Consider the following 27,931-nt stretch of genomic DNA (forward strand, 5'->3'; position numbering starts at 1 on the left):
ACCAGAACAATATGGTCCAGTTCCATGCCTTGATAAATATGTTCCAGAAGTTGGAGTTGGTGTTCCTCAACCCATCCCTACTGGTTTTGGCCCAAAACCGGTTGTTGAAATATTTGAAGAAGGTTATCTCTCTCCTAACAAAAAATTCTCACCTGAACCTTGCATTGAAGTTGTTATACCACCACCAACTCCATTTGCTCCCGAACCTTGTGTAGACACATTTATTCCATCATCTGCTCCATTTGCTTCTGTTCCATGTATTGATACCTTCGTACCAACTGTAGGAAAGGCTGTACCACAACCATCTGGAGAATATTACCCAACACCAGAACAATATGGTCCAGTTCCATGCGTTGATACCTTCGTACCAACTGTAGGAAAAGCTGTACCACAACCATCTGGAGAATATTACCCAACACCAGAACAATATGGTCCAGTTCCATGCGTTGACACCTTCGTACCAACTGTAGGAAAGGCTGTTCCACAACCATCTGGAGAATATTACCCAACACCAGAACAATATGGTCCAGTTCCATGCGTTGACACTTTCGTACCAACTGTAGGAAAGGCTGTTCCACAACTATCTGGTGAATATTACCCAACACCAGAACAGTATGGTCCAGTTCCATGTCTTGATAACTATCTTCCAGAAATTGGAGTCGGTATTCCTCAACCCATCCCAACAGGTTTCGGCCCAAAACCAGTTGTTGAAATATTTGAGGAAGGTTATCTCTCTTCTTCCCAGAAATTGCCACAAAAACCCTGCACTCAATCTGTTGAGCATGTTGAAATTCCTTGTGTTGAGAAACCTTTTGATTTGAAATCAACCAAAGCAAGGTATTTTTGTTCAAAAATGTTTTTCTGTTGATTGATATTGTGTTGATTCTTTTCCACCTTAATTTCCTTTTTTTGGAAATTTGTTATCTTAAAATGTTACTTTAAATGTTACTTCTTTTACAAAAAAATAATGTTAAGATTTTCTTGTTTATTATTAACAAACATTTTATTTTTCTAATATTTTATTTCTGGAACTTTTTCTAAAAAAATTTAAACACAGAGTTTGTCCTGGTGTTCCTCAAAATGTTGATATTCAATGTCCTTGTGATACTTATTGGGATGGTAAAACTTGTGTTGGAATCCATGATTGTCCATGTGTTTCTGAGGATATTATTCGCCAGGTATTATTTTATTCATAATTCTTTTAGGACTATTTTATATACTACAAGATGTTTATTTCTTTGTTAGACTGGCTCTGTATGGAAAGAGGATGAGGGTTGTACAAACTGTATTTGCATTGCTGGTGTCTCAAAATGCACACCTCAAATATGTGACATCACTTCATGCAGCTTAGGATTTAAACTTGTTACTCCAGTTGGTTCCTGCTGTCCAGTATGTGAACCTATTGACACTACATGTCTGGATGGAAGCAAATTGGTATGTTTTTATACGGTTTTCATAAATGTGTTTTTAATTTTGTATTTGATAATTGATTTAAATTTTTGTTTTTGACCAATTTAGGTTGGTGAGACATGGACTGACAACTGTGAAGATTGCATTTGTACCGAAACTGGTGTGACTTGCAATCCTGTTCAATGCCCACCAATAGTCATGCCTGTATGCAGCCCTGGTTATGAACTTGTTCAAAAACTTGGTGGTTGTTGTCCAGTGTATGAATGTGTATGTGACAAGAGCTCATGCAACAATGAAGTACCAGTTTGTGAACAATACTATGAACCAGTTCCTATTGATATTGATTCATGTTGTCCTAAATATCAATGTGCTTGCAAGATTGAGTTGTGCCCTAAGGTATTCTGCAAGGTAGATGAAAGGAAGATCCGAGTCTATTCGGATAATGCATGCTGCCCAGAATACAGGTTTGAAATAATGGGAAAAATATTGTAAACCTAGATTACTTATTGTTTAACTTAAATCGTCACAAGTGGTTAGAATGCCTGCCCCTAGCCCATATTTGGTTTCTCTAAATCATCAACCATACATTATTACAATAAAAAAGAAAATCTCTTATCAAAAAATTATCACCTACAAAGTTACATATGTGATAACTTATGATCGGGCCTGAGGTGTATGGATTCGAACACTTGTTTTTATAACAACTTATATTTCTGCCATACGAAGAAGAATAGTAACATTATTTCATTCATTCAACCAGGTGTCAACGTGTTGGATGCGTAGACAGCAAGGGAGTTGAGCATGAAGTTGGTTCATACTTTGTTAACCCATTGGATTCTTGTTCTGAATGCTCATGTCTTAGTGATGGTGTTGTTTCATGCAAAGCAAAGGCATGTAACACACAATTCATCAGTGTATGTCCAAATGGAGCTATGCCACTTAAGAGAACCACATCGGACGGTTGTTGCACAGAATATGTTTGCGACTGTAAGTTTTAAGCTTACATCTATCACAGCCATATAAGTAACTAACGCCTTATAAGTTAATCAAGCCCCTTACCACCTAACCACAGTGGTAAAAACAATCACTAACGGTTTAGGCATAAAGTTTAACAATAATTGCTCCAATCTAATAGTTACCCATTCATATGTTGTTGAAATTTTTACTTTTACATGAAAGAATAAAAAAAGGGATTTAACTTGTAAGCAAGAATGGTATATGTGAAACAGGGTGTTGTAACAACTGTCGATGCCATTAAAAGATAAAGAGTTGACATTCATTTATAAAGTTGTACTTTTATATTCAAGGTATGTGCTCTGGTTTGAACTTTGGATGGAATACTTTTGATGATCGTTACATGTCTGACAACCAAGCTGGTGTGTTCACTGTTGTAAAGGATACCAATTCTAAGGACTTCTCTATATCCATCAACAAGGTTGAATGTGAATCAGGAATGTGTGTTGAATACATTCATGTAGAAGACTTTGTTGCTAAACATTCTGTCAAAATCTTTGGAGATGGAAAGGTATGTTATGTTTTTGATTGCCGGGTATTTAACAGTTTTATATAATCTTGAGTGCAGATTAGGTGTTACTTGAATGTTTAGTTTAATATGCCAATTCTTACCTACAAGTCATCTAGCATGCCTTGCTGCAGGAGCTTACCACTATAGATTACAACAGTGAACTCTGGTTATTTCAGGTTGAAATTGACGGTGAAGAAGTTTTAGTATCTGCTGACAAAGAAAGCACAATCAAGGGATTCAGAATTTCCGTTGATTCAAGTGGCGAATACAAGGTTACTTCTGAAGTAACTGGTATCTTTGCTTCTATTAGCAGCGGAGGTTCCTCATGGTCAGTAAGAGTACCTGCTGAATACAGCGGCTCTACCATCGGTCTGTGTGGTCAATGTGATGGAGACAAGTCAAATGACTGTTGGGATGGCGTCAAGGTATGATGGCTGAAATTACACTAAATGTTTTTGCTCATTTTTCTTCAACTCAGATAGTTTTTAGCAGTCTTATTAATTGAACAGAATTGAAACTGTTTGCTCTACAGACAATAAACATACACCTCTATGTCTTTTATTGTGTTGTAATCACTATTGTGTTACTTTTACCCCCAACCTGCCTATTTTTAGTACATTGTCAAAATTATTATTACTGCTATGAAACAGATAATTTACATTATTTTTAACACACAAATCTTTTGCAGGTTATTGACAGCGTTCAAGAGTTTGTCACTTGCTTCGGTGCTTCACCAACTATGCCAATGTTTGTGCCACAGCCAGAAGTCTGCATTGAAGGAGATAAATGTGCAGCCCTTATTACCAGCTCATTTGATACTTGCACAGTCACACCTGATATGTACATTCAATCTTGTGTTGCAAGCATTTGCAATGGTAAGTATAATGTTAGAAATAAAATAGAGTTGTTTATTTCCCAACAAATTTCGTGCAATAGCACAGTAATCAAGAGATTTAATGCCTATTGCTTCAATCCTACTAAAACTAATGTTCGCAAACAAGAGATTTATTGCTTTTTGCTTAAACTCAATGGCCACTAATGGGTTGTCAAGTTTATTTATTTACACAGAAACAAAACAAGGATAAAATTATGATCACCCACAAAGTAACATATGTGGTAACTTGTAAGCGGATACAAGTATGTATAAAACAAAGTACTTAACAACTGTTGTTTCTCCCCTGCAAGAAGTAATAAGTGACCATCATTTATTAATTCATTCAACAATTATCAAAGGTGGAGACGAATGTGAAGCTCTCGCCTCGATGGCTTCTGCTTGTCGATCGAATGGATATTGTATTGAATGGAGAAGTGACACTGTATGTCCTCTGACATGCCCAATGGATAAGATTTACAAAGCATGCGGTCCAACAGTTGTGAAAACTTGCGAGAACTACAAGACCTACGCCACACTACCAGTTGAATACACAGCAGAAGGATGTTTCTGTCCAGACAACTTGGTAAAATATATTTTAGGAATCTTGCAACATATCTTACAAATATAAAAAAAATAAATATTTATATTTAAAACCGTGCATTACAGGTGTACAGTGAAGGTAGATGCATTGCACCATCTTCTTGCCCAGTCTGCACTGACGAACTTGGCTGTGGAAGATATGCCGGAGAATTCTGGAAACACACAAGAGATGCTTGCATCACTTGCACTTGTACCAATGAAGGAACAATTGTAAGTGAACAACAAAACTTAGGCTGTTTATTTTTACCACTACAATTTACTAATAAATATTAAAGTTTATCTTGAATTAATATTCTTATTTTAACCTTAACTTCTTGAAAACAATGTTTACTTTAATTTGTGTAAATTAAGACTATTTTAACTTAAATTTGTGCGGTTTAGAAATTATGCCTATTTATACTATAAACTATACTTACTCAAAAGTAAACTAACTTTAACTCGTGCCACTGAAAATGACACTGACTTTAACATATACCACCAGGTTCAATCTGCTGTGACTTGCTCTAGCAAACCAGAATGTGCTGCTGATGAAAACTTGGTTATGATTCAAAATGATATCTGTTGCCCAGTTTACGAATGTGTACCAACTGAGAAATGCCAGGTACTTATATTGTTTAAAGGTATTACAGTGTTGAAAATATAAATCGTAAAGCTGTATTGTATTAACAGTAGGTCTTTTTTTACAAGGGAACAAACATGACGCTAATAAATTAATTAACATGATTTAGTTTCCAAATAGAAAATGTTTAGAAAGTTTTTCTATCCAGATTTAGAGCTACAGAAACACCATTCCTATAAAAAGTCCTTTAAATTATAAATTATCTATGATGTATAACCAGTTCTATTTCATAGGAAAATACCAAAGTTAAATTTAAATGTAAATTAAACAAATTTAAGATTTCTTTTTTCACAGAATGTTATTTGTCCTGTCTACCCAACACCTGTTTGTGGAGCTGGGGAAGAAGTTGAAAGCATAGTTCACGACGAATGTTGTGTTGAATTCAAGTGTGCTTGCAATGCAGACTTGTGTCCAATCGTTCAAGTAACTTGTGAGGTAAGTTGGTTTCTCCATTACTGTGAGCATGTCTCTTTCAGACGTAGAAGGGTGTTGGGGTAATAGGCCAAAGTCGGCCGAAACCCCAGGTCCTGAAGGACCTTACCCATACAGAATAAAAAAAAACAAAAATAATTGGTTTATCCTGATTTCAAAGTTAACTTTTGTAATTATAAGTTATGTGTAAAATCACTTCGATATAAACATTTAATGCATACATTTTACTGATTTATTTGGGCAAATCTTTACTATACAACAAAAAATTACATGTTTGAAAAATTTTAGCCACTTTTAATATTTCAGACAATTTGATGATCTTAGCTATAATGAATTAATTGCAAAAATAACTTTTTTTTTAATTATTTTTATTCAATTTGATTTGCCAAACAATAGGAAGGAGAAGAAATTATGACGGTTCCCAGCAAATGCTGCGAATCCAAGGTATGTGATTGCCGACCAGAGACATGTCCTGAACCACCAACTTGCGAAGAAGAAGGTTTCGATCTTGCTTTGGTCAGCTGTGGAAGATGTTGCTCTACTTATGAGTGCAGGTATTTAAACTTTATGTAGTGATAAACCAATCTGGCTTAAATCATAAGACTGATGTGGGACCTTACCCTCACAGAATAGAGCTTGGACTCGTGTGTATATGAGTAAGGTCTTATGACAAAGATCGCCAGGAGATTTACTTGTGTTACCAAAATAGGTATAGGTACCAGAATAACTGAATTGGGCAGCGAGAATTGTTTTAACACAGGTGTTTTGTTTCATACACCTTGTGCACGCTTTTGAGTTACCACATAGGTAACTTTGCAAGTTTCCAGGTTTATTTAAACACCATGGTTTGGTTAGCAAATGCTCTTGGATTAATTAAATTTTAAACAGAGTTTAGTAAGTAAGGCTTATATGTTACCAGATGTACAAGATCTACTTGTCCAGTTGATGTTATATTGTCTTGCGACCTTGGCGAAGTTAAGACAGTCAAGAACCCTGGTGAATGTTGCACCAAGTATGAATGTGTTTGTGACAAATCTACTTGTCCTATCGCCATCAAATCTTGCCCACAAGGATATAAACTTAAGGTGAGAAAATATTTACATATTTGATTATTGTCGATTATTTATCCTTGCTTGGTTATGCAATTTCGGAAGTTATAATACAGGTATTTTATTTCATACACCGCTTGCTCACAAGTGGTATGTAACTTTGTGAGTAATTGTTTTTTTTTATGTCTCCATTATTTGACAATTGGAAAAATACATTAGGGTCCTGTCCAAGCACCCACACACTCCCATAATGGTGGCACTGTATGCCCACAACAGTGTCATCATCAAGCCTAGACCCCATTATCCTTTGATGTCATAGTTCCATTAAATTAATCCATGTATTATATCCTAGACCACAACTCTTGAAGGAAAGTGTTGCTCGGAAGTTACTGAATGTGTTTGCGATGAAAGTGCTTGCCCAACATACAAGGGAGCTACATGTGATGCTTCTGCTGGTTACAAGGCAGTTACTACCGGCTCAGTATGGACCACATACGTTGTACCAGACTGTTGTCCAATCATCTATGAAGAAGTCTGTGTTTGTGACAAGTAGGGACTTTATTTTTACGCAGTAGTTTTTAATCCATTAATAGAAATTTTAGAAATATCTAAAACAAAATGATTGGGCTGTTTACCAAACGATTTAATACATTATTTCAAACATTTTATAAAAATATATAAAAGAAATACATACATTGAAGTTATACAAAAAAATATTTAGTTTTTGTGTCGTAATATAACTGTAATTTTTCCATTTTTTCTCATATTATTTTTACCTTTGCTACTGCTATCAACTAGAAAAAATAAAATATATTTATCCTGTAATAGATTTAAGTGCTTAAAATTACCGTTTTTAAATAACCAGGTCTCTCTGCCCTGCTGTTGAAACACCACAATGTGAATCTTACCAAGTCATGATCCAAGAACCAACATCAGCTTGCTGCACTGAATACAAATGTATCTGCGACATTACACGATGCAATGTTGGCGTCACTTCTTGCCCATGCAACAAACATGTTGAGATCACAAGAGAGAATGAATGTTGTGAACTTGCTACTTGTATCTGCAACACATGCGTTGAACCAACACCATGTAAAGAAGGATGGACCGCTGCTGATCTTACAGATGACTGTGGCTGTATTACTCGTAAGTTCGAACAACTTTATCATTTATTTTATTACAATTATTATTTCAACTTGAAGTTTTATTTTGTATACTATTTTTTATTATGGTTCCATTACTCGTAAGTTCAAACAGAATTTATAGATCACAAAACAAACAATTTTTAAACCTCTTTCAGGCCTATTATACACCCAGCGACAACGTATACAATAATTATTATAACATATTTTATAACAATAATACATACCACATAATTATAAAATTGTTATACAACAGAATTTATAACAATATTATATTTCAGGAACATGTTCACCACCCCAGAAATGTGTATACAGCGGAGAAGACCACGCACCTGGTATCACATGGCAAGAAGACATCTGTCTTGAATGTACTTGTCCAGCTTATCCAAATGCTCTTGGTGAATACGTTGCTGAATGCACAAACATCCAATGCGGAAAGTGCAGTGCAGGATACACCTATGTACCAATTCCAGGAGCTTGCTGTGGTGATTGCGTTCCTATTACATGTCACTATGAAGGAACTCAACATTCTGTAAGTTAAATTTTTTATCATTTTGTTAACATGTGCAAATTAATAAACTATCTTTGGTGTATTTATAAAATGAACCATTTGCACCTGGTTTAACAGAACAAATAAAACAACTTTTTATCTTTGCTTGTAGGCTAGTTACCACATATGCTGTGTGAATGATTCTTAAACAGTTTCATATTTTTACACCTGTGACTGCTTAAGTTAAAATATGAGTGAATATTTAATTTTCTTGCATTACTGATAATTAGATTGACAATTTATTGAATACGTATACAAGATTCTATTTAAAAAATAAAGTGAAGATGCCATTTTTAGGCGAAATTTATATCTTTTTTTATACAATTGGTTGGAATTTTTGTCTTTTACGTTGTCATAGCACCGGATTTTAACTCCACATTGCTTCCCAGGTTGGACAAACATGGTCACCATCAGGAGATCAATGCACAACATGCATGTGTGATATGAACTCCATCACTGGGGAAGTCTACACAACATGCACGGCGGTGGCTTGCGCACCAATGGACCCATCATGTCCTGCTGATAAGATCCGAACAACTGGAGATGGATGTTGTACTTATTGTGATCCAAGTAAGTTCATTGTGATACATTTTATTTCTAATTTGTATTAATTGAATTATCAAAGCTTGGCAAAAGATAAGTTCCTTAAAAATTTGATTAATTGAGATATGCACATTTTATTTGTACTTTGTCCTAACTGATGAAGGACATCTGAATTTTATTTCTTTGCCAGTTGAGTTTGGCATTTCCAGTTTAACTAATGAATGAATGTACTATACATAAGCTATCTATATGTTTTCATTATGATAATTGTCTATTTTTTTAACGTTGAATTTTTTAATTAATTGACCTAAAATTTATTGTGCCAGAAATTCAGTTCTAAATGTATGTTATGCCCTATGAAAAATTAATGCTAATTGATTGTTGTTAAACTTATTCTACTTTTTATTTCTAGCATATGTGGTGGAAACAGGAGGTTGCGCACCAAAGCAGAACGCTCCAGAATTCCTTACAATGGATGGATGTACAAGTGATGAACAAGTTTGTATCAGCACATGCGAAGGTGCTTGTGTCAGCAAGTCAACGTATTCTCTCGAATCCAACAACTTCACACGACTGTGTAGCTGTTGTTCAACCACCGAGACAGAAGAACGCACCGCAACACTCACTTGTCCGGATGGATCCAAGAAAACAGTCACCTATAAGGTGGCTACAAAGTGTGGTTGCCAGGCTAGCAAATGTGAAGCTATGCCATAGGTCAACTGCCTTGAAATAACGCCAACAAATGTATAAGTTATAACAAAACTATAATCAATATATTTCTTACTCTATTGTACTTCATTAACTAAATGCTGAAACCAAAATTTTGGTGTAATTTATACAACTTTGTTACCAAACCCAACCCAACCCCCCCCCTCTTTTTTCTTTATTTATATTTCCTTGTGTGAACTTTTATAAAAAATGCAACTCACACTCAGCTCTGTATATCGGTAGCAGCCAGGAGCTTCGACTTTTGTCGTTGGTTTCTCCAGGATTGCTCTGGCATTGAGTTTGATGTGGTTGTCGCTGTGATCTTGTCATAACTTGTGGCTCTTCTACTTTGGTCACTTACGAACCAACTTCATTATTGACTTTCTTTCAGGTTCTTAAGTCTTTGTGTTGTTTGAGTTCGTAACTTGTATTGAAAGTACCAGAAACAAACTAACATTGATATGTTTCACATGCTTCCACCTTATATTCATTACGAGCAAAATGGACGGAGAAGTCGTTGGGGGACGCTTCAATGTCATTGTTGCTGTAACATTTTGATTAGTTGATAGTTTCATCCGCCATGTTTAAAACCAAGTCGCACAAGGAAATAAATCATTGCATTAAAATCAAGTGTGTTATGTAATATAAAAAAAGTTTGGAACAAAATGTCCAGGTTACAAAACAGCCAGGAATAAAATATAAAGTTTAGTAAATTTAACAAAACATGGAAAAAAGTTGGACAAATTATGGACAGAACATAGAATAAAAATTTAAATAAAAGATGAAAAAAAAGAAGAACATGACTTACTGTATCAAACCACTGCCCAAAATTTATTTTTTCTATGTACCCCTCTTAAATTTTCAAACAAGAATAAATTTTATGGTTGTAAAAATTGACTTTATTAAGGTTTATGTGAAACACCGTAACATATGTTATTGTAGATATCATTATTATACACATAATTACTGTGTACTCTCATTCTAAATTATACAGATTGTAACAAAATAAAAAAAATACTTTTTCTATGTATAACCTCTCTTTTGCCTGGTTGATTTCTGACATTTTTTTTAACTAGAATGAATTTTAAAATTGTAAAAATCGACTTTATTAAGGTCTATGTGAAACACATCATTGTAATTAAAAAAATGCGAAAGCAAAAACAAATTACTATCATATTATATGTTACTGTAGATATCATGATTATACACAAAATTACTTAAAAACCAAACCTGCAAATTTATTATATTTCTTGTGTTACTAAATTTTTTTCGAAGAAAGCTGTAATGTACTACTCTCATTCTAAATTATACAGAATTTAGCAAAATCAGGATTTTTTAAAAATTAAAACAGGTAAAACCGCTGCCCAAAATTTATTTTTCCTATGTATACCCTCTTTTTTTGCCTGGTTGATACTTAATTTTTGTCAATATTTTAAACCAAAAAAAAATTCATAGTTGTAAAAATTGACTTTATTAATGTTACACAGTACTGCAATTAAAAAAATGCGAAAGCAAAAACAAATTACCACCGAATTATATGTTACTGTGGATATCATGATTATACACATAATTACCTCAAAACCAAACCTGCAAATTTATTAATTTTTTTGTGTTACTGATTTTTTTTCCCAGAAAATTGTAATGTACTACTCTCATTCTAAAGTATACAAATTTTGACAAAATCAAAAATTTGTTTATATTTAAAAAATTAAAACAGGTAAAACCACTGCCCAAAATTTATTTCTCCTATGTACCCTACATGTTGCATGTCTGATACTTGATTTCTGTCAATTTTTTAAACCAGAATAAATTTCATAATTGTAAAAGTCGTCTTTATTAAGATTTATGTGAAACACATCATTGTAATTAAAAAAATGCGAAAGCAAAAACAAATTACCGCCGTATTATATGTTACTGTAGATATCATGATTATACACATAATTACTTAAAAACCAAACATGAAAATTTATTACATTTTTTGTGTTTCTGAATTTTTCTCAAAGAAAATTGTAATGTAGTACTCTCATTCTAAATTATACAGATTGTAACAAAATGAAAAACTTGGTTTTGTTAAACAATTAAAACAGGTAAAACCGCTGCCCAAAATTTATTTCTCCTATGTACCCTACATGTTGCATGTCTGATACTTGATTTCTGTCAATTTTTTAAACCAGAATAAATTTCATAATTGTAAAAATTGACTTTATTAAGGTTTACGTAAAACACAGCATTGTAAATTAAACTATAAAAAAAATGCGAAAGCAAAAACAAATTACCGCCGTATTATATGTTACTGTGGATATCATGATTATACACAAAATTACTTAAAAACCAAACCTGCAAATTTATTAAACTTTTTGTGTTACCTATTTTTTTAAAGAAAACTTCAATGTACTACTCTCATTCTAAATTCTACAGATTTAAACAAAAAAAAATTATTTGGCAAATTTTGGTAAACATGACATTGTACTACAGTGACACAACTAAACAGTGGTATGAATATTAATGCCACAAAAAACAACAGTATTATAATTTGTAATTTAATAATGTGCTATTTAAAAAAGAAGTAAATATTACAGTAAGAGCAAAACTTCATATTTAGTAAAAAAAGAACAGAATTTAGTTTATGATTCAATACAAACAAATCTTTTAGAAAAACAGTTACTTTAAAAAAGTGACTTGTTTTAAAATGCTCGTGAAGTGCAGACAGTCTTAGTCAAAACAATATTTATCATTTTCTCTTTCCATTTCTCGTTCGTTGTAAATACTCGATAATTCATCTGTTGGATCGTCAGAAAGAGTTGATTTTAAGTTGACAAGACGAGCAGTTGTTTTACATAAATCTGATTCTTTTCCATGAACTTTCTGTGTGAACAAAAACACCCAGTGTGAAACAGTTACATAAGTGGTAAGCCAGAACAATGTGTACGAGAATGTTTCAAAAAAATTTAAAAACCCATATGTTCTAAACATTCACAAAATTTGTGTTCATATTTTGGAAAAAAAAAAATTTATGCAAAAAAAATCAGTCTTGTGTAATAAGTTCAATAATTAAAACAAGAAGGGTCATACCTGTTTCAAAACATCTATTTCATATTGTTTTCGTTTCATTCTTTCAAGTTGTTTTTGTTGTTTCTTTTCTGCCTTAAATCTGTTGCCATCAGCTTGGTAAGAAGATCGAGCTTTAGGTGGAGATTGTCTGTAGTCAAGATTTTCTAGATGGAAGGTCTGTGGTGTAATAAAAATAAGTTGGGTAAGTTGGGTGAGTTGACTGAGTTGAGTAAGTTGGGTAAGTAAGTTGGGTAAGTTGGGTAAGGTGGGTAAGTTGACTGAGTTGGGTAAGTTGGGTAAGTTGGGTAAGTTGGGTAAGTTGGGTAAGTTGGGTAAGTTGGGTAAGTTGGGTAAGTGGGGTAAGTTGGGTAAGTTGGGTAAGTTGGGTAAGTTGGGTAAGTTGGATAAGTTGGATAAGTTGGATAAGTTGGGTAAGTTGGGTAAGTTGGGTAAGTTGGGTAAGTTGGGTAAGTTGGGTAAGTTGGGTAAGTTGAGTGAGTTGGGTGAGTTGGGTAAGTTGGGTAAGTTGGGTAAGTTGGGTAAGTTGGGTAAGTTGAGTAAGTTGGGTGAGTTGGGTAAGTTGGGTGAGTTGGGTGAGTTGACTGAGTTGAGTAAGTTGGGTATGTTGGATAAGTTGGGTGAGTTGGGTAAGTTGGGTGAGTTGGGTGAGTTGGGTAAGTTGGGTAAGTTGGGTAAGTTGGGTGAGTTGGGTGAGTTGCGTGAGTTGGGTAAGTTGGGTAAGTTGGGTAAGTTGGGTAAGTTGGGTAAGTTGGGTAAGTTGGGTAAGTTGGGTAAGTTGGGTAAGTTGGGTAAGTTGGGTAAATTGGGTAAGTTGGGTAAGTAGGGTAAGTTGGGTAAGTTGGGTAAGTTGGGTAAGTTGGGTAAGTTGAGTAAGTTGGGTAAGTAGGGTATGTTGGGTAAGTTGGGTAAGTTGGGTAAGTTGGGTAAGTAGGGTATGTTGGATAAGTTGGATAAGTTGGGTAAGTTGGATAAGTTGGATAAGTTGGGTAAGTTGGGTAAGTTGAGTAAGTTGAGTAAGTTGGGTAAGTTGGGTGAGTTGGATAAGTTGAGTAAATTGAGTAAGTTGGGTAAGTTGGGTGAGTTGGGTAAGTTGGGTAAGTTGGGTAAGTTGAGTAAGTTGAGTAAGTTGGGTAAGTTGGGTGAGTTGGATAAGTTGAGTAAATTGAGTAAGTTGGGTAAGTTTTGTAAGTTGGGTAAGTTGGGTAAGTTGGGTAAGTTGGGTAAGTTGGGTAAGTTGGATAAGTTGGGTAAGTTGGGTAAGTTGAGTAAGTTGAGTAAGTTGGGTAAGTTGGGTGAGTTGGATAAGTTGAGTAAATTGAGTAAGTTGGGTAAGTTGGGTGAGTTGGGTAAGTTGAGTAAGTTGGGTAAGTTGAGTAAGTTGGGTAAGTTGAGTAAGTTGGGTAAGTTGGATAAGTTGAGTAAATTGAGTAAGTTGGGTAAGTTGGGTAAGTTGGGTAAGTTGGGTAAGTTGGGTAAGTTGGGTAAGTTGGGTAAGTTGGGTAAGTTGGGTAAGTTGAGTAAGTTGGGTAAGTTGGGTAAGTTGGGTAAGTTGGGTAAGTTGGGTAAGTTGAGTAAGTTGAGTAAGTTGGGTAAGTTGGGTGAGTTGGGTGAGTTGGGTGAGTTGAGTAAGTTGGGTAAGTTGAGTAAGTTGAGTAAGTTGGGTAAGTTGGGTGAGTTGGATAAGTTGAGTAAATTAAGTAAGTTGGGTAAGTTGGGTGAGTTGGGTAAGTTGAGTAAGTTGGGTAAGTTGAGTAAGTTGGGTAAGTTGGATAAGTTGGGTAAGTTGGATAAGTTGGATAAGTTGGGTAAGTTGGATAAGTTGGGTAAGTTGGGTAAGTTGAGTAAGTTGAGTAAGTTGGGTAAGTTGGGTGAGTTGGATAAGTTGAGTAAATTGAGTAAGTTGGGTAAGTTGAGTAAGTTGAGTAAGTTGGGTAAGTTGGGTAAGTTGGGTAAGTTGGGTAAGTTGGGTAAGTTGGGTAAGTTGGGTAAGTTGAGTAAGTTGGGTAAGTTGGGTAAGTTGGGTAAGTTGGGTAAGTTGGGTAAGTTGAGTAAGTTGAGTAAGTTGGGTAAGTTGGGTGAGTTGGGTGAGTTGGGTGAGTTGAGTAAGTTGGGTAAGTTGAGTAAGTTGAGTAAGTTGGGTAAGTTGGGTGAGTTGGATAAGTTGAGTAAATTAAGTAAGTTGGGTAAGTTGGGTGAGTTGGGTAAGTTGAGTAAGTTGGGTAAGTTGAGTAAGTTGGGTAAGTGGAGTAAGTTGAGTAAGTTGGGTAAGTTGGGTGAGTTGGGTAAGTTGAGTAAGTTGAGTAAGTTGGGTAAGTTGAGTAAGTTGGGTAAGTTGAGTAAGTTGAGTAAGTTGGGTAAGTTGGGTGAGTTGGGTAAGTTGGGTAAGTTGGGTAAGTTGGGTAAGTTGAATAAATGGAATGTTACTTATTTATCTCTGCGCCCTAATGAAGTCTTGCTATATGGCAGGGAACGATTTTATACCAAAGCTGCCCAATGGCAAGATTTACTACATTTACTTAATATTTTGTTACTTCTGCTACCAGGCATAATGTAAATAATCCTTCAATGGCTCGTTTAATTTAAAAGAACGTGGTGCACTAGAATATTTACATTTACAGAAAATGAATATTTACATGTACATAATTCTGTGAAACATTAAACCAAACCAACCTTTCTTTGTTTAATCATCTTATTCAACCTCTTCTCAAGTTCAAGAGCTTCCCTGCATCTCACAAGAGCTTCACGGAGATGTTCAACTTCCTCGGCTTTCTCCATCAACTCATGCGACATTACTTCAAGTCTCCCGGACTTTTGGGAAGCAAAAGTTTCGGCTTCTCTGAAATTTAAGATGTTTTTGTTGTTTATAAGCCAAACAAATAAAAGATTAATCTTTATGAAAATAAAATAAGATCGCCAATTAGTAAGTGTTTCAAGGACAACAAATCTTACCAACTCTTGATCTCCAATTTTAAATTGTTTAAAGTTTTATTTATTTTAAAAGAGGTTGGTGGGTACAGAGCATTATTTTGTCTTCAAAATAAATTGTCAGCCCTAAATTTACAAAAAACTAAAACAAGGATCAATAAAAATTGTTTTTATTATTGAATTTAAGCCAGTTAAAGGTTATGTTCTCAAGAATGCTAATTAGAGTAATCGGTGTTAAAAATTATCAACATAGAGCCAAAGTTGCCAACCTTAACTTTGTGAGATCTTTTTCATATCCTTGCAACAATTGTTCCTTTCTATCCAACCTCTGTATCAAAGATTTAATCCTTGATGTTATCTTTTCAAGATCTGCTCTACGATTCGCAGACAACCTCTCTCTTTCATCTTGTGGTGCGTGTTGTAGAGATGACATTCCATCAAATGCATTGATACCAAGCATACCTCCAACGCTGTTCATGAGGTCCATGTACTGAAGAAAAAAGTGTTAGAAATATAAAATAAAATCATGTTAAATAAATGTTAAATTGGTAAAAAAAACATTAAAAAAGAAAATGTTAAAAAAAGAAAATATTAACAAAGTATATATTTGTATAAATATATGGTGTTGCTACCATGTGAACTTAAGTCTAAAAAGGAACCTCTGAGAATTTTATTTATATATTGAAGGACCATCTGCCATACGTATAAATAACAGCAATTTATATTTCCATTCACAAGGTCTATGTACTCAACATATTTGTATATACATATGTATATATATGGTGTTGCTACTAAGTTATTACAGATCGCATGGAGATCTTCTGGCAATTATTTGTTTTGGGATCTTGTATTATCAATTATATAACTTACACATCTTTCACTGCATTTCACGCTTTCTTCAATTTGCTCTCTTGTTGTTCGTTCAATGGAAGCTTGGGTGGTAGCTGACTTGATTTGTTGATGAGCATCGACCACCTGTAAGTATCAGTGTTTGATAAATATTAATATATTAAATGAATGTTACTTATTTATCCTCGATTAGCAGGGTAAGGACAGTAGTTATAACATCTTTCAAAAAAATATTCAAGATTTAGAAGGAGTTGAAAGAATTTCATTCTATAATGGGACTAAACTTACATCTTGGTCAAGCGACATTTTCTGTTGAAATTGTTTGTCTTCTTCCATAGCTTGCTTGGCACGAATTTCTGATAAATCTTTCTTCAGAAGAATAACTTGTTGGAGGGCTTGCTCTTGGCTTGGTACTGTGTATAAAACATGCTTGTTAAACAGAGTAACACAAACCATAAACTGGTGTAGTGACATAGTGGGCATAGTGCTTGCCTCATAACCAGAAGTTACATTTGGGCCTCAGATCAAAACAATTTAAAAACAATGTCATAGAGCAACAAGTAATGGAAATACAGGGAAGTATTTTCAACATACTTAGTAAGCACCAAATACCTTGGCATAGTTTTTCACCCATATAGCATTAAAAAAGTTAGAAATAAATATATATCAAATATATCAATGTACTTGGTGGCCTTATCTGTTCAAGTGCTTTGACTCTAGCTCTCAATTCAGCGAGTGCTTCTCTCTGTTTTAAGATCACATCTTCGTGTCTTTCCCCACGACATTGGGCTCCCATGGATGACAACTCGGAACTTAGTTTTCCCTAGGAAAGAGTATTATGAGTGATCAATAGGTGACAAGTGCTATAATTGTATTAAATATAACATTTCCCCTTCCCTGCTGACTATATGGTTACACTGTGAGTCATTTTATATAAAAATAAAATTTTAAATATCAGAGATTTACTTCTTTCTCCTTGATTTTATTTTTCTTCTCCAATTCTTTTCTTTCCATCTCTTGTTGTTTGTGTTGCTCTTTTAAACTTAGGTCAAGCTCAGTTGCCGTGCTGTTAGTTTCCCTCAGTTTGGTTTCATTTAATCTGTGTGGTTTGTTTATTAAGTTATTTACACCTCATGCTCACTGTCAGGTTATAACAAAAGTGTATTTTAATATTTGTATACACCAGACACACATAGTTTATCCATACACCTTATGGTCATTTTGAGTTAAAGTATATTAGTACAGTTTCAAAACAAAAATTTTTACCTCAGTTGTTCTTGCGACAATCTGATTTGTTCTTTTTGCGAGTCGACCAACCCTGACATTTTCAACAACTGTTGGCGTATTTCGTTCAATTCAACTTCCTGATTCTTGACAAGATTTCTGCAGATACAGTGTTTTTTTAGTAACAAAAATGTTTTTGAAAATTTGAGTAGTTTCAGGTAAGTGAGGGTGATAAAAATAGATGGATCGAAATCTTTTTTTTCATAACACCAGTTTTTGTATATAGCCGGTATTATCGACTATCATTTTACTGATGATTTCCTTCTCTCCGTTGTTTTAGGTTATATAACTTTTTTTACTGTGATAGAAAAACAATAAATAAAACTATTTTATGCTGTGGGACCCCCTTATGTATAAGATCAAATAATAAAAAGTCCAAACCTGTTATGTTCCAGTTCTTGTTTCTGAGACTCACTAAGTTCCCCGATCATGTCCGACATACGAGATTGTGCACCGGATAAATCTCGCTTCAAACCAAGGATCGTGTCTTGCTGGACCTAGAATATCCCATATTAAGGTGCTGAATATATTTAAATGAATTTAACACATATATTCAGGAGTTGCAGGGCTATGACAATCGTCATAACATGGGTGTTATACCTCATACACCTCGTGTCCGCTTACAAATTACCACGAATGTTTCTTTGCGGGGGATGGTCATTTTTGATGCTGAATTTTCATGTAGATTTTATACCTGTAGTTGTCTGTGAGAGTGAGACAACTCGAGTTTAAGAGCATCAATAGTTTGTTCAAGTATCGTAACATCTTTGTTTGTTGCTTCATATGTTCGTTGGGGAACATGGGCGGCTTCCCTATGTTGTGACTCTGATTCTGTAGATTAAAAATAAATTTTGAGTGTTAATCACAGTTTATGTAGGCTACCCTAATAAAATTATTGTCAAAGAGACAAACAAAAACATGATGTTTAAAACATGCCATGAAAAAATTGTGGTAAGTTCAATTAGAAAATTGCACCTCTCAGATAAATTACAACAGAGGTAAAAAAAACATGCCAGCCCATTTGTATAATACATTTATCATAAAAAAAAAACTGTTTTTAACACAACTAGTACAACATACTGTTTTTTCTTCCTTCAATTCTTTTAATCTTTTCTTCAGCTTCCTTTCGCTTGTGGTTTAATTGTTGTAACTTTTCCTCTAATGATACGATGGTTATCGAATGCTGGTGAATTTCCTCCTGGGGTGGTTTATAACAAGTAGAGTTAATTTCAATTAGTATTAATTGTTACATTAATTGTTATATCGTATATTATAACTTGTAAAGTGACAGCAGAATAAGTTAAAGACATTCATTCATTAACAGTCACAACCACATGCATTCAAACACACCATACATTACCTTGTACTGCATAAGATCGTGATCAAAATCTTTCCTTAGTTGTTCCATATTTGCATTCACAGCATTAAGTTCCAGCTTATATCTCTTCTCCAATGCTGACATCTCAGTCCTTAGTTCATGCTGGAGGTATTCAAATGTTTAACAACAAAAATAAAGCTATTCGTTTATGAATGGTTTGTATTTTACATTTTTATAACTAAGAGCTGTGACAACTTATATATTTTCTGTAATGCTGACTTCTCAGTCTTTAATTCATGTATTTATTGAAATAAATAAGATAGTAAGAAGATAAGCATAACAGGTTGCCCATTTATGACAAACCATTAAGTTTAATTCACCTCAGCTTGTTTATGAAGCTCCATGTTTTGCACAGCATCTTGAATTCTACGTTTGTATTCATCTAATTCAATATTCTTCTCTTCCAATAGCTGCAATATAAATAATATAAACCACATCATATGTAAAATTTTCTGGCAATTTATTTCTTACAGTATGTAATTTGTGGCTATAAAAATATTAATACTATTCTATAAGTGTTTAGCTTACCACTAGGTTAGAGCAATGTCTGTTAAGTTTCGTGCCTAAAATCACATACACCTATCAAAATCTACATTCAAACTCAGGATCATTCGGTAACTTCCAATATAACCATCTAACCACTGAGCAAAGACTCTGGACTTACATTACAATTGCATAACTAAAAACATTTCCCTTTTTTTTATTGGGTCACATATCCACCTGTTTAAGTTGATCAACACTGCAGTTAGCAGAAGTAACTTTCTCCTGTTGACTCATTAAAGCTTGAAGTCTTTTCTCTTCTTCTTTTGCTCGTAACTCTTCCACAGATTTCTCAAACTCTTGTTTTTCTTGCATTCTATAAATACAATCAAGTAATCACAACCAAATTATAGTATCATCATAAATCATAATATCTACAAAATATTTCAGTTGGCCAAAAATATATAGGTTTAATTTCTTTCTGTATTTTTTTATATGAATTGGGACTCTGTCACTGTAACCAATAAAAATCTAAAGTTATATCATGTTCACCTCATTCTTTCCAACTCATCAGCCAATTTCTCTTCGTTTTCTTTGAGCAATTTATTGACATGGCTCTGTAGCTCCATCTGGTGCGAAGACTCAAGGTCTGCAATTGATTGAACGACTTTCTTCACTTCATTCTTCTCGTGGAGGAGGGCTTGGTGTAAGTGAGATATATGGACAGCTGGGTCTGTAAGTGTGTAAAGCATTAAATAAACATATGATCGTGTTATGTAATCATGTTATACTAATATGTTATCATGGTATATGCATTGACACAAACCCTATAGGAAAAAGCTGTTCAACCATAAACAGAGCAGCTTTGATTCTATAAGATTAGTTTAACAAATATTGCTCAATCAAATGGTACTAGGTTCGAGGTTCGAAAAAAATTATGTTTTGTATTTTAAACACCCTTTATTAGTATTGTACAGAAGGCTAATGTCATAATTGGCAGGCAATAATTCTAACAGTTTCCAAGTTACATAACACTGTGTACCGGTAAGCTGGTTACACGTTAGTGATATATAACCTAATTAATCAATACATCATTACAAGTGTGAGTTTAAAGCACACAACAACTATTTTAACAAACAAAACATTAATAATAATCACCATCTTGCGAAGTATCACTGGAATACGATGTCTGAGCTGAACTGTTTGCTTTCTTCTGCTTCCTTACTTTACGATGGGAATACTTTGTATATGATGATGCCAGTGGCGATGGGTACCTCGCATATTTCTCAACTTTAACTGGCCCACTCATACTAAATATTAATACCTTTCTATGTATAAACTTTTTTTAATAGCCTATTATATATATATTGAAGCGCTTGTGACAAATTTTAAAAAACAAAAATTAATTTAAAAATTATGCATTGTAAATCATAATTAAAGTCAATAACCTTTCATCTAAATCTGTTTAATGAAGTTTATTGACATTAATCTGTATATATATCTACAATATATAAGCTTCTGCCATTGCTGGCTTGCTGCCACACAAATCAGACTAAGCTTTTCTATCAATTTATTTTTTGCAACTAATGTTTTGATACTTTTAAAATATAAAGGCTACCTGAAAATAAGGGAGAAACATTTGTTTTTCTATAAACCTGCAAAATTTGACTTAAACACCTGAATAGTATGGGCGGAGTAATGCCCTCCTATTCTGTGTAATTACATATCTACCCTCAACTATCATATCATGTTTCATACTTTCTTTATGATCAAACAATTGCCATTCATACAAACAATCCTTTCTATCAACCAAACAATCACCAGTAAACCAGAAACAAAGGTTTCCGAGGTTCTTGAGTTGAATTACACGCTTAATTCAATGCTTAGTGCGACATATGTGGAACTTGTTGCCAAAGCTAATCAAGCAAGGGTGAGTGAAGTAGTTTAACAATAGTAAGTATGTGTGTTAAATTTACCATGATTGTTTAACACTTAATCTGCCATTAAGATCATTAACAATACATTTAAATGCTGTTGCTATATTAGGCTTACAATTATCTACAGATAAACTTGATTGCAATGCTTGTTTTAATTAAAAGTGTTACAAAATTCTTATTTTTTTACACTAAAAATACGCCAGTCATTTGTCAAGTATTTTGCAGTTACTTATGTACTACAAATGTAATGCTTTATCATACTTTTTTAATAATCTACAAAACCGGCACCCCACACTTTGCTACGTAAGCAACGTTTAGTGTTAACTCATAAGATTTTTAATCTGTCTCTAAACCCCCTAAGACTAGATTACTATAAAAGACATGGAACAAAAACATCTTTATTATTAAATAATGAAAATTGTCATTAAACACTTACTTTCATCACTGATTGTGACATCATAACCAGCTTCACAAAGTGCTGAGTCAACTTGTTCTAACCATGACTTCTCACTCTTCATATAACTTGCAAATACTTGGAATATCCATGCCAGAGATTCATGAATGTCAAGCGTGGATAATAAAACCTGGGATTCTTCACTGAGTAGCTTTGTATGGTGGCCTCTGCTTGATATTCGATCCTGATGAAAATAAGATTGTTTTACCAAATTGAAAGTATGAATAATTTTTTAAAAAATAACAGAAAAGCTCTCTCAGACGTACAGTATGCCTGGCAACAAGGACCTCACCCATATAGAATGGTATATAATCATATATGATGCATACCGTAAGTTCATTGAGTATCTGTTGACAAGTTTCATGAGTTTGATTTATGTCAGCAAGATCTGAATCTTTTAAACGAACTTCATCTTCAAGTTTACGAATCTTGTCGTGACTTTCGGTTCTGAGAAATATTTGCGTTATTCAAAAGAAATATAAGTCAAGTTTAAACAAGATTGTTCTGTTGCATAGAAGATAGATAAGCCTGGGGTTTCATGTCCCAACCCAGCTTTTGAATAAAAATTAATAAAAAAAGTATTTCAAAATAAAAAAATATATTTAAGCTGTAATCTCATCTTTCTAACATCAGAACTTTGGAATGAGTATTTCCAATTGTGCCATGTTAAGATTTAGATTTTTCCGCCGGAAGGCAATATTGTACTAACTTTTTTCCTAAATTTTCTAGTTGCACAAATATTCTAAGAAATCTTAAGAAGTTATATTAGCATCTTCACCTGTTTTCGATGATCTTCTTTAAATCGCCGAACAATTTATCATCAACTACTGCATCCAGATCATCAGGAGCAGCTATCCCTGGTGCTGAGTAAACTACACGGACACATCGGGTGTGGAACCGCGCAAGCTAAAAACAAGGTTGAATTTTATATGGATTGAAATTATTCTTGCAAGTGTTTTACATGAAAGGAATTATTATGTGTAAATTTATATGGAATTCAAAGTATTACGATTATTAATGAAATATGATTATATTGTGCTCAGTCAGCATATGCTGAACTTCATACACGATACACCATGTAAAATATTAATTTTACCAGTAAGGGGCAATAGGCCAACTATGGCCTAAATCTCCTACCCCAGGTATAACAAGTCAGAAGAACACTATTATTTCTGAGCCACCATATTTTTAAAGATATAACCAAAAAGGGCAACAATAGTCATTATAGCACAGGTGTTCTGTTTTCTTACACCAATAGAATGTTACATCGTAAAACACCAACATTTAAAATAAACTTCCATTTAATACAAACCTGTGATTTTGAATGTTCAATATCAACTCTTAGCAAGCGTTCTTGTCGCTGAACTTCATAATATTTCTGTTTAAATTCTTCACTCTCTTTTAATGCTGAGGTTTTTTCTTCAACTGTTTGCTGGTTAACCGCTTGTTGCTTGCGCACTTCTTCTTTGTATTTTTGCAGCAATTCAAGTTGGTCTCCGGCTCGACAGTCGAGAGATTTTAGTTTCTGTGGAAAATTAATAAATGAATGAACAATGAAATTTATTTATCCTCTCGTGGGGGGGTAAATGTTAAATCAGTTGTTTGCATTTAAATTGTTCAAAGCATGATATTAATCTCGATCTAATAAAGCTATTTTGTTAAAATTTATTTGTAAACCAATATATTTTTTTATTATTATTTTGCAGAAATATTTCATTTGTAAACCATCATTTTTTCAAAAAACCTTCATTAGGATAACGGCAGAAAAGTTTTTTCTTAGATTTATAATATTGTCCAACAACAACAGTTTATTTTACATCTACTGTTGGCAATTATTCTACTTACAAGTTTGAGATCTTTGACTTCTTTAGTAAGCGCGCTATTCAACTCATCTTTGCTTTTATCTTGATGGAGTTGAGTAAACTAGAAGCAATTAATATGAAGCAGCTACAATTACAAGCAATACTACATACATGAGGTTTAAATCAATAACAATAAATGGGAAAAGGTCTTGAAGTAATTAAATGGAAACTAAAGCATGTTATACAGCTGTAAATGCTCTTATAATACATGGTGTATTTATGTAAGTACATGAATGGGTGTAAATTGAAATTCATTATGTTTACATTAAATTACCTACTTACTGCCATTAGATTAGTTTTAAACTAGTTTGTAATTATTGGGGTTTTATTTTTAATTATTGTTCTAATTTAAACTGTGTAGTCAGTATGTTGATTCTGATTTTATATTGCCAAGATGTTTCCTAAAAAGTTTAGGAACCCATTTTATGTATAGTGTTTGCAAGAAGTGACTATATGACTATGTCTATTTGAACACCAACCTTGGATGAGATGGATGAAAGTTGAATGTCTTTCTGTTTAAGTTCATTTTTAACATGAGCCAGTTCTTCGGTTTTCTTCTGCAATTTCAAATCTTTCGTTGAAATTTCTTTTTGTAAAGATTGGATGAGACCTGCAACAATATAACCATGTTTATAGTTTAGTAGTTCAATGGTACTTGAGGGATTTGAAAGGGAAACAAAACCAAACGTATATTCATAACTCAAAAAGTCCCATTGTTGTTACACTATGAGCTACATGTGTGGCCCAAAAGCAAAGGATCTACTTTTTTTCTTTTAATTGCAATTTTTCAATAACAAAGGGTTTTGCTACAATTGTCATATGTGCACATTTATGCAATTACTGAAAGAGTGTAAGTTCCATTGAACTGTGAAATAATCAAGATTTGTTGACAAAAACAAATACTAATAATTTATATAGCACAAAATTACCTTGTGACATAATGTGTTCACGTTTCAAAGCATCCAGTTCTTGACGCAAATCATGAATTTTATTTTCTTTATCTGAGAGCTGAGTTGTCAATGTTGGTGAGGTGTGTAACTTTGAATTGACAGAATCCAGTTGTCGCTTAAGATAAATAACTTCGTTTCTTCTTGATTCAATCTCTTTTTCAACACTTTGTAATTTACTAGCAAGCTGGTTACCAGTAATGAAATGTTCACTTGATATTTTATCTTCAAGCTGTGACAGTTCCTCACGTAAGTTGGAAATTATTGAATCTTTTCTTTTTGATTCCTGGAAAAGATAAATTAATGTCACCTATTTATGTACGTTTGGTGGTCAATTTTATAAGCTAAAACAGGGATGGCTAATTGGTACACATTGTCTAGTCATAAGTTATAATTTATACAGACTTGTGGGTGATTGATTTTTGTGTTGCTTATTGGCTGACAATTTCAGTAATTTTTCCCCAAGCACACATACATCAACACCAGTAGAATCATTGGGCCGGTTTCTAATGAAATACAGTGATAAATTTTTTGACATAATATTGAAGCCATTCAGTTTTTCTGTACACATGGAATATGCTGTACAAAGTTCCCATAAATTATAATACTAATACATAACATAAAATATGCATTTCCTTAATATAAATACAACAAGTAACCTGCTCAAACACTGCCAGTCGATTAATCTCGTCTCCCATTCGAAGAAGTTTTTGATCTTTTCCCCTTGAGTTGTCCACGGTACCCCCGTATGTCCATGCTACGTGTTATGTTAAGTTGTAATGGAATGATTATACAACAGATTCCAATTTGACATAATGTAGACTTATAATATGTAATATGGGTGTCTTCTTATACACCAGACACACATGATAGATTCATACACCTCATGCTCACTTTCCAGGTAGAACAGCACACTTACCTTCTCTAGGAAGTTGATTAGATGAATATTGATTATTAGCAGCACCTGCGCTATGAGGTCGATATCTTAATGGAGGATGAGGTTGAACTGTGGTCTTGCTGCCATTGGTTGTTGTTCGTACTGGATGTACAAATGTATAAAACATATGCCAAGCTTTTTATTGGTTCGATTGAAAAAAATATCCGTTGTGATAAATAAATTTAAAAAAAAAAGAATTTACGGAATTATATAATTGTAACCTGCGACTCTAAAAGAGCGTTGCTCATTGTTAAAAAACACAATTAGAAAATAATATGTGCTAATGATCTTCTTCCACAGTATACATTTCCATCAACTTACATGTTGGAGCTGATATATTGATTAATGGAAGAGAAGTTTGTTTTGAGTCAAAATCTCGTGGAGTTGAAACCATGACTTGTATCGGGGCGGTCCATGATGGTCGTTGTTGTACGGGGAGGTATTGAGTGGACTGGAATGTAGATGTGGAAATATATTATTATGGTGAATAGTGTAAGGGAACACTACAAGTATTTTAAAAACACAGAAAAAAACAAATTTAGTAAACATAATATAATTATGGTGAATATTAATATTATACAAAAAACAGAAAAAAATTAAACAGATAAAACCTCACCCCTGCCATTCCTTCAACCACAAGTTGAAATGACCTTCCATTGAACCCACACTTAATAACATCCCCTGGTGCCAATCTAACCGCTGCGTTCTGTACCCGACAGTCGTTAACATAAGTTCCGTGTGGTGTGTTCAAATCATGAAGGACAAAGCAATCTTCTTGCTGACAATACTCAACTACTGCATGAGTTGTGTCAGATATGGAGCCCTGGGTTGGTGTAAATAGTTAGTTAATTACCAACACATAAAAACCCATGGTATATAAAAACAAAGTGCACGTGATATGTGAAACAAGTATGATACTTGTACAATAAAACTAAAATCACGCGCAAAGCTACATACAGAGTAATTCGTATGCAGGCACATGGTGTATGAAACATGGCACTCATGTAATAAGCAGCCCCAAAACAATAAATGATCATTAAACTATCAAATACCATGCATAAACACAGTCATTAAAACTTACATCATAAATAACTTCTCCACCATTTTCCCCGATTAATGTTCGTGTTTGTGAAAGCTCAGTGATGTCACCACCACTCTTCAAATATGCTTTCCCAATCATATTTAGTATAACAGCTTAAAGCCACATCTTAATAATGTACAATCTAAATATCAAAATGTAAAATTAATAACAGATTTTAAATATTTCAGCAAACAACATGTTTTAACACTAGAAAAAGTGAAAGTTTATACATATATTGATATATACATATATATATATACATATATAATATTAATTTTATATATACATATATATATATACATATATATATATATATATATATATATGTATGTTTAAAACCTTCATCCCAAAAGCACATTATTGACTCTCAAAGATTTAGACTAAGTCTAACTCTTTTTTCAATCTATTTTGTATAATAAATCACTCTGTATTTACATTTTATTACTAACTTTTATAATTCTGGATAAAATTTTATGTTTTCTCCTTGTATTAAACATATACGTTTATCGTATATTATGTATCTACATAGCTAAACCTTGTACTTGATATATAAACAGTTTGTGAAGTGTTTGAATTGTGTGTTACACCCGACACGCGAAGTGATTTCGATTGTTTACGAATCGGCTTCGCCACCTGTTACCGTTGTTACTATGCCAACTACATAAAAATGTTATAATTTCCACCCCGAATATACAAAAAAATATTTTAATAAACCTTCCAAGCTTGTATAAATTAAATATTTTTGTTATATTTAAAGTTAAAGATGTTGCGTTGTTTTTTGAGTTGTTTAAATGCTAGTAAAATAGTATGGTGTGTTCAAATAGTACTAACTGCAATCATATATAATTGCTTATAAAAGCATTCAAATAACAACATTACGTACAAAAGTATACTTTTGTACTTACATTTAAAGAAGCAAGACTATTTTAATGAAAATACTTTAAACACGTTTTTGAAATACTTTGGGCAGCACTGCGCTTTGTGTTTTGTTTACATTGGTTGTCTTGGTGCTTCTTATAAATTTATACGTGTTGTACCTTTGTATACATAGAGACAGTACGTCTTTTGTTTGTCTTCTTATATTGACATGGATTCTTCCATTAACCAAATATTGACACAAATCCTAATAATCTGAATGACTGTGTTATTGAATAACTAATAACGCATGAACACAGTATGGAACATTGTTTTCTGATTTTTATTTTTTATGATTTAACTTAAATGTATTAGGATATCAGCAAATAGGGATAATCTATTTCTAAATATCTATACA

The 27,931-nt window shown here is 33.4% G+C and overlaps 2 protein-coding genes across 2 annotated transcripts; one reads left to right on the forward strand and one right to left on the reverse strand.

Annotated features, from left to right (window-relative positions):
• The first annotated feature begins 260 nt into the window (after window positions 1–260).
• On the forward strand, window positions 261–10,078 carry LOC149730133 (von Willebrand factor-like). Its single transcript, XM_089885850.1, has 19 exons — window positions 261–837; window positions 1,058–1,178; window positions 1,246–1,434; window positions 1,519–1,874; window positions 2,171–2,397; window positions 2,718–2,935; window positions 3,112–3,360; window positions 3,624–3,810; window positions 4,169–4,392; window positions 4,476–4,619; window positions 4,891–5,010; window positions 5,323–5,463; window positions 5,857–6,014; window positions 6,380–6,545; window positions 6,862–7,058; window positions 7,375–7,655; window positions 7,933–8,183; window positions 8,591–8,771; window positions 9,157–10,078. Exons 4-19 carry the CDS (start codon window positions 1,609–1,611, stop codon window positions 9,456–9,458), a joined length of 3,312 nt encoding a protein of 1,103 aa, XP_089741976.1. The 5' UTR covers window positions 261–837; window positions 1,058–1,178; window positions 1,246–1,434; window positions 1,519–1,608; the 3' UTR covers window positions 9,459–10,078.
• A 1,192-nt stretch (window positions 10,079–11,270) lies between these two features.
• On the reverse strand, window positions 11,271–26,833 carry LOC149730134 (forkhead-associated domain-containing protein 1-like). The gene is made up of 28 exons (XM_089885864.1): window positions 26,659–26,833; window positions 26,194–26,400; window positions 25,899–26,028; window positions 25,560–25,679; window positions 25,300–25,397; window positions 24,623–24,926; window positions 24,173–24,303; window positions 23,677–23,754; window positions 23,144–23,356; window positions 22,610–22,737; window positions 22,161–22,278; window positions 21,814–22,015; window positions 19,993–20,173; window positions 19,681–19,816; window positions 19,281–19,370; window positions 18,943–19,062; window positions 18,663–18,780; window positions 18,277–18,413; window positions 17,964–18,079; window positions 17,565–17,681; window positions 17,265–17,397; window positions 16,983–17,121; window positions 16,587–16,711; window positions 16,320–16,424; window positions 15,719–15,939; window positions 15,195–15,360; window positions 12,525–12,680; window positions 11,271–12,317 (listed from the first exon to the last, which is right to left on the reverse strand). The coding sequence occupies exons 1-28, from the start codon at window positions 26,755–26,757 to the stop codon at window positions 12,165–12,167; spliced, it is 4,041 nt and encodes a 1,346-aa protein (XP_089741990.1). The 5' UTR covers window positions 26,758–26,833; the 3' UTR covers window positions 11,271–12,164.
• Window positions 26,834–27,931: the final 1,098 nt, after the last annotated feature.

This window comes from Ciona robusta, chromosome 10 (assembly GCF_009617815.1).
Source record: "Ciona robusta chromosome 10, ASM961781v2".
Taxonomy (NCBI): domain Eukaryota; kingdom Metazoa; phylum Chordata; class Ascidiacea; order Phlebobranchia; family Cionidae; genus Ciona; species Ciona robusta.

Excerpts from the sequence above, each read along its gene's own strand:
- LOC149730133 (XM_089885850.1), top strand. The coding sequence starts at position 1,609 with ATGCCTGTATGCAGCCCTGGTTATGAACTTGTTCAAAAACTTGGTGGT. Across the intron at positions 4,620-4,890 it reads GTACCAATGAAGGAACAATT|GTTCAATCTGCTGTGACTTG; the intron begins GTAAGTGAACAA and ends ATATACCACCAG. Across the intron at positions 5,011-5,322 it reads TACCAACTGAGAAATGCCAG|AATGTTATTTGTCCTGTCTA; the intron begins GTACTTATATTG and ends CTTTTTTCACAG.
- LOC149730134 (XM_089885864.1), bottom strand. The coding sequence starts at position 26,757 with ATGATTGGGAAAGCATATTTGAAGAGTGGTGGTGACATCACTGAGCTT. Across the intron at positions 26,401-26,658 it reads GTGGAGAAGTTATTTATGAT|GGCTCCATATCTGACACAAC; the intron begins GTAAGTTTTAAT and ends ACACCAACCCAG. Across the intron at positions 15,361-15,718 it reads AAAGATCTCACAAAGTTAAG|AGAAGCCGAAACTTTTGCTT; the intron begins GTTGGCAACTTT and ends CTTAAATTTCAG.